At 37.5% G+C, this 17,714-nt stretch overlaps 1 protein-coding gene across 1 annotated transcript in view; it reads right to left on the reverse strand.

Moving 5' to 3' along the window:
- CRACR2A (calcium release activated channel regulator 2A) overlaps positions 1-16,339 on the reverse strand; it is a 42,555-nt gene extending 26,216 nt beyond the window's left edge. Inside the window, exons 1-5 of the mRNA XM_062513626.1 lie at positions 16,172-16,339; positions 11,775-11,886; positions 9,304-9,472; positions 7,628-7,774; positions 2,060-2,150 (exon numbers count right to left, since the gene is read on the reverse strand). Of these exons, the coding sequence (XP_062369610.1) occupies positions 2,060-2,150; positions 7,628-7,774; positions 9,304-9,472; positions 11,775-11,886; positions 16,172-16,339 (687 nt within the window). The remainder of the gene's footprint in view (positions 1-2,059; positions 2,151-7,627; positions 7,775-9,303; positions 9,473-11,774; positions 11,887-16,171) is intronic.
- Between the last annotated feature and the right edge of the window lie 1,375 nt (positions 16,340-17,714).

Consider the following 17,714-nt stretch of genomic DNA (forward strand, 5'->3'; position numbering starts at 1 on the left):
ACTCTCTAAGGTCCCCAGGAAAATGCCTCTAAATAAAAATAAAAATTTCCTCAAGACAGCAGGGTTCTTACAAGTGTTTCCCCTTAAGCAGTACATGTAATGGGGTAATCAAATGCATGATAACTGGCTCTTTCTGGGTAAGAATATATATGCAAGTGAAAAAAACAGACTAACTGCCCCTTTTGTGTAACATTCAGTCAGTGGGCTATTAAGTATTGTAAATAGCTACACTTTGTACTTATTTGCATCTTACCAATTTCTTTAAACCTATTCTTCAAGAGCTGCTCTTCATTCAAGCCACAGTAATTTCCCCTTTATATGGCATCAATGCATCTCTCCAGGCTGTAAAGTCTTTGTAAGATTTTGCATTAAAGAAAGAATTTAACAGTCAGATCTCCCCAGATCTCAAATTAGCCATGCAAAGAAACAATACTTCATGAGTGTCTGGCAGGCCTCAGTGTGACTGCTGACTAAACTGCAAATAGCTTGAGTGGGAAGCTTTCATGAAAAAGCTTGAAAGAAATGGCTTAACCTCAAATAAACAACTAATTAGGAGATCCAACAATCATTGCTTATGGAAAAGTCTTTTTTGTTTGGGGTTTTTTAGTACAACTTCAGTTGTGGACTATTAAGAGCACATAAACTATTTTTTCCACAAAACTGCTGTCAGACAAAGTTGCAAATACTTTTTATCCTTCAGCTGACATACAAACTTTATTTAAAGGTTTCTTCTCATCCACCACTAAAAGCTGCTCTCAGCTTGGAATGGAAAAGAACTTGAAAATTTGAACCAGGTTCACTGCCCAGTAAGGCAAGTGAAAAGAATGATTTCTTAGACTGCTCATAAGGCTTTTTTTTTTCTTTTTATTTTTCTCTTTTTCTTTTATTTTGGTTGGCAGAAAACAAAAAATACTTGATATATTTGCATCACAAAGGGAAGCTTTAGATATATGTGATTATGTTGTCTAGCTATATTTATATATATTTGATTGAGCATGGAAGCAATAACCATGATTTTGGTAACTATTTCTATCACATACTGCTGAAACCCTGTTTGTTTCATTTATATGACTGATGCCAAGACAACAAAAAGGGATGAGCTGAAAGCTCATGATTGGCTGTCCCAGGCCACCCAGAGCAGCTGTGGAAGCTCCAATATTTTAAAACTCAAAACTTAATTGGCCAAGTTCCTGAGCATCCTGATCTAGTTAGGAAGTAAGGTGTCACCTTCCTACGTACATGATTCTAAGATGACTCTTTCCTGGAGCATGCTGGAAGTTCATGTTAGTTTCCTTGTTTTACAAGAAAAAGAAAAAGAAAAGAAAAGAAAAGAAAAGAAAAGAAAAGAAAAGAAAAGAAAAGAAAAGAAAAGAAAAGAAAAGAAAAGAAAAGAAAAGAAAAGAAAAGAAAAGAAAAGAAAAGAAAAGAAAAGAAAAGAAAAGAAAAGAAAAGAAAAGAAAAGAAAAGAAAAAAGAAAAGAAAAGACAAGACTATGGACACAGTAGAGGAGATTTAAAGACAACTTTCCAAGAAAAAGGAATTCATCTTCAGGTCTTCTGGAAGCACCGTGGCAGTGACAAAAGATTCTGCCCCCTGTTTATTTTGCAAATAACCCGTGGTTGTTCCACAAATTACTGCCATCACTCAATTAATCTCTTGTTATCCCCTCCCAAAAAGCAGAGACTGCAGAAGTCAACAGGATTGGTGCTGCTCTGAACAGCCTCACAGAGTGTTTTTCCTGATAGTAGCAGCAATACAGTTTTCCTAGGGAAGCACCAAAGTTTGCAGTTAAAGTGACTTTCAAAAGAATGCCAGCTGTGCTTCATGCCAGACACTGGCCATAGGGCATCACAGCTCCTTCATCCAACAAGTCACTTAGCTTGAAACTGCAGAGACTGAAAGTTTGAAGCTGCAGTACAAAAGCAGCTGTGCGGTAAAAGATATTTTTCTTTCTCTGTTGTGAAACACATTTTGTGGGCTTTAATTTCATACCCAGAACAAGTTTAAAACAACTGAAAGAGGGAGCAGAATCCATGGTCACCATAACAGACACACTCACCTTCAAGAGAAACTGCTCTTTCTCCTTTTTGATTTGCTGTTCCATTTCCTCATAGAGATGTTGAATTTCTTCATCATAAGCAGCAATTTTCCTAGTAAGAGAGAAAAATACACTGAGTGGGTCCTTGTAGCATTACTTCAACTCACTGCCCCCATTACCAGCTAAGCTTCACATCTCTGCCTTAACAAAAAACTCCAAAGAATGTTCTGGTGTCAAGGAAATAGAAATTTTTGTGCAGCAAAGCTCACAGATTATTTCTTTTTTTCTTGTGGAAGTAAAGCTTCAACAGCTTAAAAGCTAATATAAAGCTGATGTTACCATACAAAGCAGCTGTTCATGCTGCAATTTTAATGACTACTAGATCTTGGGTATAAGGAAGAGTTTCCTAATGACAATACCAAGATATCAGAGCCTGAATTTGATAGTTAAAACTATTTTCACAGCAACTTCCTTTTTTTTACTACTGTACTGCACTTGTGCCCATTCAGGATGCTGAATGAGGTAGTTCTATCTAAGACACATTAGCTAGAATGGAATTCTTGAAAGACCTTCTTAAAAGCAGCCTTACTGCCTCTCTAACTGCTTTGATGAAACAAATTTATAAAGCCCAGACAAGGAACAGAAATAAATACGTTGTGCACAAGTGTATGTCACTATGTAGGGAAAAAAAAAAAAAAGAAGAAACCACAGACTTGACTTTTTTTCCAGTAGAATATTGCATTTAATACCACTGCAGTTTGATCCATGAAGGATTACATGGAACAAATGCTTTAGCTTGGATAGAAAAAAATTAACTGGAAACAAGATATCTGCTTTGCTCTGTTACTACTCTATTCAATGCTCATTAATCCAGACACTGAAAAGCAAAAATCTCTTTGTATCAAACTCAGGGGACACCCTAGAAAAAATTTTATACAGACTATTAGGACCATTACCTGACAGTACTGTATAATCCCCCATATTCTTCCTGCCATAGCTGATCCTTGAGCAATCTGCATAATGCTGTTACAAATAAAGTTCAGAATCTTCAAGGGAATTCACATCAGCAAGAACAAGACAAAGAACATGCAGTAGAAAAAAACCCCAACAATTACTTTGTATCTACTTTTTTTTTTTTAACTAATGCTGTACATATTCTATGTTTCTGCTTCTTGAAGGCCTGCTTCTAGTCTTGTTTAAAACAAAGCCAATTTTAAAGAAAATTCCAAAACTTTACCTAATCAAAGAAGAGTGAGTAAAACCAGAAACGAGTCTGTCTTCCCCCCTTTCAACAGCAGAGCACCTGACACTGCCAGCTTGGTTTTTCAGTCACAGGTTAAAAAATGTGAGACACTTTCCCAGGATTTACAGAAGCAATAAACAGCTGTAAAGCAACAAGAATTGGAGGAAAAAAATGGCTGTCACTTAGACTTTTGTAAACTCGGTATAGGTGAGAAAACCAGGCCCCAAAAGGGCCTCTGCCATGTGACAGCAACATTTCAAATAGAGAGTGCCAGAAAATCCAGGAGCCCTTTTTGCTGCCTTACTCTACCCTTCTGCTCTAAAGATGGGTCCTGTTCTAATCTCAAATTGTTTTCCCAAAACTAAGAAAATGCTAAATCCTTAAATTAGCACTCATCAACGGAATCAAATTACACCAATTCACAGAGAAATAACAAGTACCTAGGAAGGCATGGCAGAGATGCTAAGATCTCCTGTACACCTGCTGTATTAGTGCAGTTTAATGTCACTTTGACCCATGCTAGGCTATTGAAAAGCCCTCTAACTTTGTAAAGGCAGAACATGTTGCACAGCAGTCAGTGTTTCCATGGGAATGACAAGGATTTTCTGGGCTTCTGTGTGACAGAGAGAATAACTTTAGTCCTGTGTTTTAGCTTGCTGATTTAGGTATTTCTTTCCTCTTATGCGTTTGGAAGCAAAGGATATGGTAGCACCATGAAGACTACATCCTGAAGGCCCTCCTGAATGTAGGGAACTTTTCAGTTGGTCTGGCACATAAGCACATGCCATCTCTGCAGGCTGAATACTCTCCAAGCATTTCATTCATGGATTTCCATTCTTATCTCTTATCAGATCAAACAGAAGGGGAAAATAATATCCCTTCGTAATCAGAAGTCTAAAAAATCATAAGTAAAGTAACTAACAAGCAGAAGAAAAAAATAATCTAATACACTAGCTGGCAAACATTCCCCACATATATTCAGGAGTAAAAGACTGAGTCAATAAGGATATATCATTGTTAAGTGAAAATGTGACATGTTTTTCTACTCCCTTAGATTACTCAATCAAGTTTTATTTAACACATAATTTTATCATTTCAGCTGTATTTGATAATGTAGTCTCTCTTTTCACTAACACTGTGGAAAAAACAGATGGAAACGAAAGCAGACGAAATGTAACATGAGCTCACTAAATTCAGGTGATAAATTCAGGATCAACACACTTACAAAGGTTCAATTTCTGCCCATTCGTGTAGCTGCAATGTGAATTGTTTCGATTTCACAACTGCTGTCATGCAGTTTGTCATAATGGCTCCTTCTCCTTAAAAAAATACAGTGATTTGTATTAGTTCACAGCGTGAACTAATCTCCTGAGATGCTGATTTTCCTCTTCTTCCACAAAGATGGATTCTGACACTACCCCATGCTAAGCCCAGTGAGAAGTTCATCCTTCCCTTCCCCTTTACCCTTTTGTTTATCTTGCCTGTTTAGGAGTCTTGTTTGAAACACTGTCTACATTTTTATTAGCTTTGCCCTTCAAATGCAAAGCACAGCAGCAGACAGAGCTAATGGTAGTTGAAGATTTTATCTGCTATTAGAAGAAAAAGGTCTTTCTCATCTCTTTTAGGCTTACTTCCTATCAGTCTTATTAAAAGCCCCTTGGTTCTACTGCCAGGGATTTGAAAAATAACAAGGTCTGTCATATTCCACTCCAGCCTTTGCCTCCTCACTCAAGAGATACGACCTTTTTAAAATAGCTCTCTCAGAATAGCTGTTCTGTTCCTTTAACCACTGAGTTGCCATTCCCTGCATTTTCCTCATCCCACTACATTCTTCCTGTGTTGCAGAGACCAGAATTTCCCACAGTGCACTCAGGACATGGGTGCACCAAGAGTCCGTGTAGTGGCAAAACCACGCTTTCCCAGGTGCTCAGTACCTTGCCTCGTAGTGCCCAGCAGTTTACTGGCCCCTTTTGGCCAATTTTGGGATGTTCTAATGCCCCCATGGGCTTTCTCTGGAATTGCAATTGCCCATCACATAAATATGCTTTTATTTTCTCTTCCTAATGTTTATCTCTGCTTTTTTTGGAGGGTGCTCAATACATCACCCTATTATTGTAAAAAAACACTACTGCTATGTTTAAGAAGCTGTCTAATTTTAAACTAGCACTTAAAATGAAACACAAATACCAAAAAACAAGGAGAACTAATCTACTCTGGGAAATAAATATTGTACCCAGAAAATCACATTTGGTTTAAAATCCCTCTTTTTTCTCTCTCTCTCTCTAGTTGCATCAGTATTAACCTGCACAGTCCCCCAGGTGTGCTGTATTTGCATGTTTGTGTATTGAGACTACTTGGTCAGCCTCTCTGATGCCTGGACCTACAAACAGGAACAGCAGCAACCTACTGAATCTATTGAGCCAGAACAGGAGGAAACTCCTGGATCTCTTAGACATCGGGTCTGAGGTTCAAGAATGAAAATATGCCTGTGTGAAAGGTCCAGAAGAAAAGACAACAAAAAAGGTAGAGAATAACATCAAGGGTGAAGAACATAGATTTTTATGGCATAAAGATCCCAGTACATGCACATGAAGCTTCTCAGGGCATTCAGGATAAAAGAAAAAGGAATATTTGAAGGCAAAAGCACAGTCTACACCCAGGAAAGGAGACAAAAGGCTGAGAGTACACTGCCTTATTGCCTAATGACTCAAGGAGGTGAGTCAGGAAGGAAAGTCTCAGGAAGGAAAGATGAAAGATCAAATTCATATTCAATTTGCAAAGATTATTATTGTCACCAACCAAGAACAACCCAGTAGACATTATAAGACCTCAAAACCCAGCATCCCTTTTTTTCTGTGACCCCACAGTAAATCCTGGCCAGTCTCTACAGATATATGCATCTGACTGCTAGTAAATACGTGGGTATTAAAAAAAAATAATCTTCTCCCCTATATGGTTCTGTCTTGAGCTTTGCTGTTATTCATAGATAGTTTAAAAGAAACAGGTTATTCATCCCCACTGTTACTACCAAAAACAACATTACTACTCTGATTCCTTCCAGCAATCGACTACAAACAAAACAACAATCAATATGCTGAAATCAGTGGTGTTATCAGGAGCAACAAAAAGAAGAAATTTGCTAAAACATGTTTTTACTACAAAGGCATAAAAATCCAATGCACTTTCAAGGCAGAGATTTCACATCAGCCAGAAAAGATAATGCTAATGTACTCTATGTACATCTCTGCACTGATCAGAGCTATTAAACAGACACATTTATTCATTCAGTTCCCAAAAAGAAACACTCATAAAAAAAACCCCCAAAAAACCCACAGAACAAACCTCTCACCACACGGTAGTTAACAATCTCTAGTCCAAAAGAGACAGCAAAACTCTCTGCATACTGTTTCCAGCTGTCTGAGGCTAAAACCACACACAGAGACTTAGCTGAAAATGCAACTACCAGTATAAACCAATTGTATTTAATGATCATACATTTTAAGGTTTTTCCCTTCTTCATAAGCCTTGTTACGTTCTCAGAATAGTCAGGAGTGTGCTGAACAAATGAAGTAAATTTTCAACTATATATTTGCGTTTCTTGCTCAGTCTGTAAGAATCTGAAATTCAGAAGTGACACTTTAAAATAAAAATACAGTGACCAGAATTTCACATTTTGTTAAGATTTGGCATCATAACTTTTCTCCCTCTAGATAACTACATAAAAAGAATGATCTATTCATTTTTAGTTCTTATACATATTTTATGTGTATTTTATGTATTTGTTTATATTTATATTTTATATGTTTTATATATAAAACTTATATGTTATTGACTATGTTTCATAGGTTTGCTTTATATATGTTTCTTAGCTTACATTTTCACTAGTATCAGTGCTTTGTTCTGCTCCAGCATCTTAAACCTCTTATGTCTCTGACCAGTTAATCCAGGTTTATAGCTTTTCTGCATGCAATGCTTGCAAAGCACACCGATAATTTACCAGATTTACTGTTAAATATGACTTTCCTCTGGAATCAAACTGATTAACTAGATTGGAATCATTCAATATTGTCTTAAAACTTCAATGCAATAACACATATCTGCAAAAGAATTTCAGTCAGTAAAATCTTAACCTGAAGAGAAAAGTTAATTTAATTCAGTTCTGCCATAAGAATAGTTTTACCAGTAGTCTTGATACCTGATAAAATTTTACATTATGGGAAATTTTACATTATATTAAGTCTTGTCCTCAGCTCTCCAGTGAAATACCTTGTTTGTTTCAGAAGTTCAAATAGCAGATAAAATAGTTTTAAAACTACATGAGCAGTCTAACAAAGAGAAGTACTAACTTTTTTAGAGCACATTCCAACTCGTTCTTCTCATTATCTGCTTCTTGGAGCTGGGAAAAAATTCTGACAAGGAACTCTTCAAAATTGGAAAGTAAATGAGGTTCTTCTTTTCTTAGCTGCAACCAAAGTTGCTTCACATCAGTCTCACTGAAAGAAAAGATCATAAAGGATTCATTAAGAGAGAACATTTCCAGACTGCAGTTAATGTCCTTACCACCCTTAGTAGATGGAGGCTTCAGGGCATCGCTAGTCAGAACACAAAACTTATTAAAAACAACTTAAACAGTGCCAGATTTGAAAAGGATGAGGGGGTGGGAAATGATGGAGACTGAATTTATTTTTAAAAAATGCCTTGTAACATCTGGCCGTTCCTGACTGCAGAATAGCACAGGTACTGCTTGTTTAGTGGGTGCCTTGCCAGACACTCCACCCAAACAGGATGGGTAAGAAAGGAGACAGGTGAGATACAGTATGCCCTGCCATCACTTCTATTAGAAGTAAAGTTCCCACAAATCTAGTGGGGAAGGGGCAGTGGAAAAGCTGATCAAAATCCCTTCCACATAAGAAATGAATGAGATTCAGACTCCTAAGTAACGTAGATATAACAAATTGCATTTGCACCGCATTCTTTCATTTTCAATACATTTTTAGTCCACAGTGAGTCTGCTACAAAAAGCAGAACAAAATGTCTTGAAATTTTGATTTAAAGATATACCAAGATAATGTTGTGTTTCCAAATCTGTTCAGCAGACACTGACAGCTCTATTGTGAATGATAATGGGTTTCTAATACTTTCCCAGTATTCTTCTGGACCGTTTTGTTTATTCCTGACTCACTCTTCCATGAGCATGGCAAGCCTGAACCTAGCCAGCAAAGAGTGATGTACTTAAAGGACAAAATGAGGATAAGCACAGAAAAAGTGGGTGATAAATATCTCTTCATAATGAAAGCCTTTCAGGGTGACTGACAATGAACTGCTTCCTGGAACAGGAAATCAGGGGAAGAGAAGGTCTGATGAGCACTTTTATTCCATAGTAAGAATCACCGATGTATTTCTTAAATATTTGTACCACTTGTCCTAACTCTCTCCCATTTTTGCCCAACGCTGTTTTTTGTTCTACAGTATTCATTGTTATTGACCAATGAATGTGATGACAGCACACAAAAAGCTTTCAGCAGGTTTTATGATCCATGTTTCACAGTGAGCCATCCTGGCCTTGGAGGAAGTAGCATTACCAGAGCAATCACAACATGCAATTACGCATGAAGAGGAGAAAAAGCAGGAAAAGTGGAGAAAATGTCCCTTCTTATGGTGCACTTTAAACACAGCCCTTGCCAAAAATAGCAGTCATCATGCATTGACTGAAAATCAGTGACATCTGTGGATTACATGCTTGTAATTATCTATGTTCAGATCCCATGGCACATCAAGTGGTACAGCTTTCACATGGCAGAAAAACACATTTCATGTGCCTGGAGTACAACAGTTTTGCTCTTAGAAATTTTGGCTAAATGGCATTTTATCCTGACAGCAATAAAATCAGGGTTTTTTTAAGAATTTCTGTGGTTTTGAGCAGCTTCTGTTCTCACCATTCATCTTGGATTCCATTAAAATCAAACCCAGAGGTGAATTATAAAAGGTCATACAACTGATTACAATTGCTGTGAGAACTCACTCATCCAAAACCTTCGCAGCTCCAAGCCGATCCATCAGATTTGAGAACTGGAATTCTTCATCCTCATCACCACTCATGGTCTCTTCATATCTAACTGGGCAGGCTGTTTCACCTTCTGATGGTTGCACCATATCATTTTTCAAAGCAATCTGCTCCAAAAGAAATTGGCCTAAGAATTAGAAATTACACACATTAGCATTTTCAGAAATTACTATAAGAAGAAATGTCATACTAAAGCTCAACATTTACGGTAAATAAACAACAAAAGGATGGGGCACGCCAGAAGAATCGCTGAGTTCTATGGGCTGGCTCTGTGCCCAGCTTAATGTCTAACTTTCAGTAAATCATCCACCCCAAATTCACAAACATAATAAAAAAATTAGTATCTCCATGCAAAAACATAAAAGGATATAAATTGCAGTAACAACTCTTCATAAATGTTGTGGTTTTCTTTCTTGATAGGCTGAAATAGATTAGGAATCTAAAATATCAGTACTGATAAAATGTACATTAAATAAAATTTAAAATTCATTTTAGTGCATGACCAAAGACACACATTCAATTCCCATACAAATTGCATACAGATAGCCACATTTTATTAACAGTAGTTTTATGGTGAGGGTCCAGAAGTGCAATTGCTACACGAATAATCAATATATTTGTGCTCAGTTGCCACAGACCAGATACATTCCATCAAATTCTAAATGTACCATCTATTTTATTTGAACATCTGCAGGTCAAAATTGGTTTTTTTTTTTTTGGGGGGGGGGGGGGATGTGGAATACTGTGATTTTATGCACAGGATTTTTTGTTATTTTCCAAGTTCCAGTACATGAATTACTATGGATCCAAGGAAACTGAAATCTTGGTGTGATTTTATGTTTTTATTAAGTCCATCTTGCATTTTTTCTCATAGCACCCAACGGAGCATGTTTGCAACAGAATGGAGTATGTTGCAAAGAGAGGTTACAGTAAATTTCAGATTTGCCACCATTTAGAAATAGAAACAGGACTCTCCCGCAGTAATTGGTGCAGGATGAGCTTTATCCAGACACCACTGTGCCTTCTCAAGCAGAGTTTTATCTACTACAGCTTCTGCTTCTACCAGGAATGCCAACACCATCACCCAGCCAAATGTAGGACTACCTAGCCTGGAAAATACCTGCCAGTGCTGTATAGCAGGTTAAAATACACCATGCCTTATGCTGTCTATCCTTGTCTTTCAAGTGGTGTGGTCCATGTTCCCTGTGTGCCTGTGTGGGTGTCTTTGGGGCACATGTTTGTTTAACTTGACTACCAGCTGAACCTGCAAACAGGGAAGCAGTGGCCACATCCACATGGACCTCTGGACTGGGCTCCAGCAGCTGAGCAGGAGGAATCCCCAGGATCTGGAGCTGCTTGAGATGGCAGCACTTACAACCTTCCTTAATAAAGAGTTTTGGTTATGCAGGGACTGCTTATGAAAGTAATTTAATTTAACCTATGAAAAGCAAAGCATATATTACTTCATTTTTTAATAATGTAAATTTTCAGATTAGAGCATACTCTATAAAGATACTTGATCTACCTCTACAGTGGGAGAGGTGGGACATGAGAGAATTAGTTTCAAACTGCTGATGATTTTCAAATAAAAATGAAGCTCCTGTTTGTTGGACTGTAGATAGTAACTAAATTGAGATCTACTGTTACAATTCAAGCATAGATGAGATTCAGTTTTCTAGAGAAAATGCTTAAACCTTATCTAGCAGAGCTAAAATTAAGAACAAAATTGATTCTACGTGCACAACCAAGCACAGTTTAACATCGTCATCTCATCTGGAATGTCACAGCTGGGGAGAAAACCACCCTGTGACAAAATACAGAGACTGTGACAGTAAGAGCACTTGCAAAACAGGCAGTTACAAAGAACTTACCAGGTCACATCTTACAGTAGTAATAATTGCCTCATCCTGTTTTGTTTCGAAATAAATTAACATCACTTGAAGAATTAATTCATTGTAGAAAGCATTCTTACAGCTCTAAGGACAGTAGAGTTAACACATTCCTAGCATTGTGTTGCATTGAGATTAGAGATAATTTTAATTGTCTTTCATGTCTTATTGCCTGATATGAAATAACACAAGACCTCCCCACCACCTACCCAAGGGAAACCTTCAATAAATTGTACACATATTTACTCAACAGCTTAAAACAGATGTGATTCAGATGATTACATCATTTTCTCATATTGTGTCATGGCTTGCCATTTTGCACAGGAGAAAAAGACCCTGGAGCCCTTTATCTATTTATTCCTATAATTTGACCACTTCTTCCTCTGCTACATACATCTGCTATATTTAGTCTGGCTCCCTGTGTGCATTATTAAGTGTACTGTTAAGACAAAATTCTTCTTGATTGAAGTGCAGAGTACAGAACATGAATAAAGAACATGAATAAAGCTCAAAAGAGGAAACATGTTTTCCAAAACTCACTGAATCCTGTGATGAACTCCTTTGGGGTAAGTGAGCCATTTCCATCAGCATCCAGTGTAACAAAAACTTTTTCAAGTTCTTCCAGGCTAAGAGGTAACTCAGGATGCAGTCTCTGTAATGACAAAACATGCAGTAACTTTACCCATTACTACAGGATAAGAGGAAGACTGGACTCTACAAACATCCATAGTACAGCATAGTACTTGCTTCCCCAAGTGAAAATACAATTACAGAGCAAAACCAGATCAACTGAGGAGCATTTGCTTTAATGACTTCTTTATCTGAATTTATGAATCCATTATAATGATGCAAGGAGAACAACTGCCTGGTGCCACAAATTACAGTAACACAGGGAAGAGGAAGAACTTGAGGTGGAGCCTCAGCATCCTGGTGAAATGGCTTATCTTGGTGAAATGCCTTGGTTATCAGGCTACTGGAGAAACTTGGCAGCAGAACTGTACAGTTAGTTCTTTCCACGTCATAAAGTCAAGCAAGAGACTCTCCAGATGACTTCACTGTAGAGGATATACTGACCTAATTCAAGCTGATTCAAAAAGTGTACATAAATAAGTAAGTAAATAAAATTAAGTCAAGAAAGCTTCATGGTCCAAGGACCAAACCTGTTGCTCCCTCAATGAGTTAAATGGAGCTCACAACTGTCTACTTCTGAAATGCAGTAAGCCCACACCAAAAAAGACACAGCTTCATAAAACCAGCTTCACAAGGATCACTTATTTTTGCCTGATGATCTAAAGACAGGCATAAATAAAAGAATTCCGTAAAACTCATCCTAATGGTTTAACTCTAATTCTTACAAAAGTGCAAACAGATTCCCAGAAACAGGAGGAAACTAGAGTGGCAAACAACCCTGATAACCAGCATTTCCACTGGGAGACAGCACTAGGAAAATTAAAACCTTTCCTCAGCTTGAGAAGCAATATAAATGCACACTGGTTGAGTCCTCTGCTTTATTAATTAACATTTTAATCCCCCCCTGAGCTCCTGTTGTATATAAAACACATTAAAACTGCAAGCTAGTAGGTTGATAAAAAGTGATTAAAAAAATTAGATTAAAAGTGCTGATCTGTTCCAGTTGTGGGGGAGGGATTCAGGGCCAAAAAACTTTTTATCCTGCAATCCAAAACAGCAGAAACCACTATTCAATATGCTAAGGCATATTGAATAGGCAAGGTAAGAACTGGCTGAGTGCATTAACCAGCAGTTCCCTGGTTGCCACAGAGGGTTTAGGGTATGCTTTATGAACTGTATGGGTTAAATGGAAGAGTGGTAAAAGGAATTCCAAGGTAGTCCCGAGAAATGAAAGCAATAGAACACCTAAAGCACAGAATTATCTGGAACAGCCACAAAGCAATTTCTGGGCAGGATTAGTTATGTATTGCTGCATGCTTCCAAAAAAAAACCTATGAAAACTTGATGTATACTGAGTTTAAATTACTTATTTCATCACCTGTCTCCAGTTTCTTACTTAAACACACCCATCTTCCCAAAGTTTGGATTTCAGTCTCTAACCCCTAAAGGGAAACTTTTGAATCAGCTTCTCCCCTAAAATTCTTATACCGATGAGGCAGAAGGTGCTTCAAACAAATTACTCTTTATTGTGTTCAGAAAAACAGAAAATGTTCTTTTACCACCAGATCTTTGGGTCCTGCTGAAGGAGCACCCATTGGACCACGTCAAAAACACAGACCCAGCTGCTATTCCAGTGCAATAGCCTGCAGGTCTTGCTGCAAACCTGACTGACAGATATGGCCTTCTCCAACCACAGCTGCAGTGCCCTAATGCAGCCTCCAAATTCTCATGAGAATTACACTAAATTTACAGTAGAAAGTACCACAGTTACTTGCATTTTCTTGGAAAAACAAAGAAGGTATGAAAATAGGAGATTCTAAAGAATGTACCAACATTTTGCGACATGAAATTCCCTCTGGATAATTTATAGACTCTCATGAACTGAGACACGCTTACTAAGACTAAGTCAGTGTTTTCCCAATCCCTTGGGGTTTTTTCTTAATAAAAAAATTAAGGTGGCCTATGGCAAAGAAAGCAAAATGTTATTGGTCTCATAATTGTGTTTTTGTTCATTTGCTCATTTCAAGTTTACTGTAAAAATACACAGGCCCTTTCAATATGAGGCTCCTAAAATTTTTAAAAGAAAAGAAAACAAAATAAAACATATCCAGAGATACCACTGTAGCTTCAAAAAAGCTATCTGCACTGCCACCAAACGTGCTCTGTGGTTTCATGACATCTGTGCTTAATTCTGTCAAAATTCCAAGCTTTTACTCAGCTAAATAAAAGGACAGAGGTCAAATAGCTAAGAGCAAGATCTGAACTCAATCCTACCATGCACATTAGAACAAAACATTTTACAGAACTAATTTTCATTATTCATTATAACCTTAAGGACCAATAGATGACACTGTGGTTTGAAGTCTAAGGTAGAATTTTCTTTCTTGCCATTTCAGAAAACCTCTTGCTGGTTTGAAAGCTGGGTATATTTGGTATTTGGAAACGGAATTAAATTTATTTTAAAAACCAGCTATTAAACATCCTCTCACAATAGACAACATCATATAATCAAGGAGGAGCAAATCTTTAGTGTAGTTACTGTTATAGACACAAGAGAAAACACTGCAAGATTTGTTCCATCAAGACTAATTGAATTTTAGATACCTAGCACTCTCTGTTGAAATAATGCCTTGTATCCCATGACTAAAGTTTAAAAAGCTGAGCATTAGCATCCTACATTTGAAGCAAAGCTTCAGGAATGATAAGCAGTATAGACGTGCCAAACAGCAAAATGCAAAAGTGATCAACACTTTTATATGTTTTGAAGGAAAAAAAGTATTTATTTTATTGATTTATGTTTTTCTTATAGGGAGCAAACATCATGAAAAATTCAGGAACTGAAATCAAGTATAAAGAAACACCATCTCAAATGCCCATAGCACCTTTATTTCTGTATAAAAGAACTTACATGCACTTACATCCATAGATGAAGTTTTCAGATATAGTAAACACTCATGATGAAATAGAAGAATGAAATAAAACTTTATTTGCTTTTTGCAACACTGTTTCTACTGCATCTTTTATAAGAGCTGTTTTTGAACCTGGAGTATAAATTTATCAGCACTCTAAGCATAAACCTAGAGTCAAACACAAACAAATAATTTTACATTCCTTGCAAAAAACAGGTATTAAAACTTTTTATAAATGTATACATACATGTAAATATACTGGTTTTTCCATTAGGCAAAAATATATGCTATTCAGTTTTTTGGAAAGACTGTAAAATTGTAATCCATTAAACTCTCTGTGGCTTTGGATTTACCAGAAACTATCACTGGCAATATATTTGGTTTTTTGCATTCAGTTACTTCAGTGAGATAAGGCAGATTGGCAAAGCCTACAGCAGAGCAAGCATCCACATTCCTCTCTTTTTTCAACTTTGCATAATTAACAGAGGTCATCAGAAAACTCAGCTACACACAGCTGCAAAGAAAGCTCTTGAGAGCTAGCAAACTGAGCAGTTGTTTCAACTCTGTTTTCATACACTCAGATAACTTTGTTTCTGAGGACAGGGAAAGTTTCCAAATTTTCTATTAGATGCTTTCTTTAGTAGTAGATCATGATGAAGTTGTTCTGCTCCTGCTCCCCAGTTCTGTTTCATCCGTAAGTACTGAAGTAGAAACGGATTAACACAAATTATGCTTTGCATGTCAAGCATGAGTGTATTCCTGTTTTCTGCCACACACTGGTTCAAATCATCCTATCACTTCTGCAATGTGCCACAATCATGTTTTCAAAAGCTTTTATTATATATAGCTGCTTTTTCTCATCAGCATATCCAGAAAATCTGATTTTGGGCCCTCAAACAAATTAAGGACAATTTCCTAAGATTTCTGCCAACACTGAGTAATGCAAAAAATACTGTTCCTCTATACCTTCCTATATGTGATCCAGCTGAGACTTCACCAGTCTGACAGTGAAGCCACAGTGAAAGACCTCATTTACACAATGTAGCTGAAAAAAAGGATCAAATTGGTGGACTGAATGCACGCCTGACACTGTGGCAAACCTCAAAGTAATGAATTTAATGGTGTTTCCATGTTTTCAACAAGAACAGAACTGAATTCCCGGGGCATTTTTTAAAAGTTAATTTACTTAGATTTTCCACTTTTTTGTTGCTTTGTCTGTGAGAAAAAAAATGCAAGCATTATGTAAGACTTTAAAGATATTATTTTAAATCCCACATATCTCTTTAAAGTTATGAGGAAGGTGTTAACATTTTAAACTCTAAATTAGTCGGTCTGAACTTGTTAAGGGCTTTAGGAGCTTTTCTCATTGTGTATTTCACACAACCAATTTTGCTTTACCTGCATGTCTTGACGAGTGACGAAGCCTTTGCCCTCAAGATCACAAATCTGAAAGAACTCTTGTGCTTTTCCCAACACAGTTAGTTCTGGGTCTTGCTCTCCGGTCCCGCTCCCCTCTGCATCCCCTGGTTGCACAGGACTGGCACAGTCTCCTTTTATTCTGTCCATGGTTACAATCTCAGCTCAGGAATATCCTGGGATGCTGCTATCCCATTCACCCATAAATTCTGATCTGAAACCTGTGCATGGAAAAAAGTAAGGAAAACAGCAATTCAGACCCTCTTAATGATGCTTTCCACAATCTCTTAGCAGCCATCTCTTTAATTACACCAAAGCTTAGAAGAAGAAAAAGCTTTTTGAAAATGCTTACCCTTGACGGGCTGCAGTAAAGACATTGCAAAAGGGATGATAAAGAAGGAAGGTGAAGTCTGAGGGAAGAAGACAAAACTAGCTCTGAAATGGAATCTCAAAGCAAAATTAGCCAGTTTGACAAGAAATAGAGACAATCAGTCAACATGAACAAGAAAACACAAGAAATAACAGGTTAAGGAAAGAGTAATTTAAAGTCACTACAACTTGACTTCATATATTTTTCTTGAATTTGCAGTCCTTCTCTAAGTAGGTCTATCTAAAGTAAACACAAATTTGTCTGAAATTTTTTAACAGAACAAAGGATTTTGTAAGGCATTTGCCTAATATAAGAGAATATAGCCTGATTCTGATCCAGTATGACTGGCACAACCTGGAGCAACTCCAGAGAGGCCAGTGAAAATTGTTTAAATATGGAACTTGCATTGTCTTCAGAACAAAGACCTCAGCACTGCAGGGATGTGAAGGTAGACTATGAGGAAACAAGACCTTAGGCTGGTCTATGCAGCTTCTTAAGGTGAAAAGGCTCTGATGCCATAGACAGAGCAACTCAGGCTGTTTTATTCTATGTTTAAGTTCAAACCTGGCAGTCCTGGAACACAGCATCTGCTAAGAACTTCCCAGAACTCACACAGCTTCCCACGACAAAGTGATTTTTCTGGTAGCCCTGGGCCAGGCAGTTGGACTTCCCACACTGCATGTAAGTATAAATTTACTGCAAATAGGCCATTGACTTCAAACCAAACTAAGATTTTGGTGAGCAAATCACCTACCCCCTCTGAAACCACGTGACAAAAATCTGCAAACATAGGTAATTTTCCTCTCCCTTCCTTATCTCTTTTATCACTCCCATCACCCCGGGAGTGTTGTTCAAATACTTTCCAGAACTGAAATAACTTTGGCTACGTGGCCAAAGAACCTGTCAGAATCTTCCTAAGCAGTGTTACAAGCAGGAGAAGAAAAAACACTCTGACAGAAGCCAAGGGATGTCTAAACCCAGTATCCAGTATTGCCACCTTAGGAAACTCCTCCGTCAGAATGGGTCTTCCTTGAATTGCAATGTACAGGTGTCAGGGGCAAATGTACATTATAAAATGTTCATTTTAATGTACAGCTGTCAGCTGTTGTAAACCCCAAGACCTCTCTTCTGGGGCAAACCACACTCCACACCCCG

The sequence above is a fragment of the Cinclus cinclus genome, chromosome 2, assembly GCF_963662255.1.
Source record: "Cinclus cinclus chromosome 2, bCinCin1.1, whole genome shotgun sequence".
Taxonomy (NCBI): domain Eukaryota; kingdom Metazoa; phylum Chordata; class Aves; order Passeriformes; family Cinclidae; genus Cinclus; species Cinclus cinclus.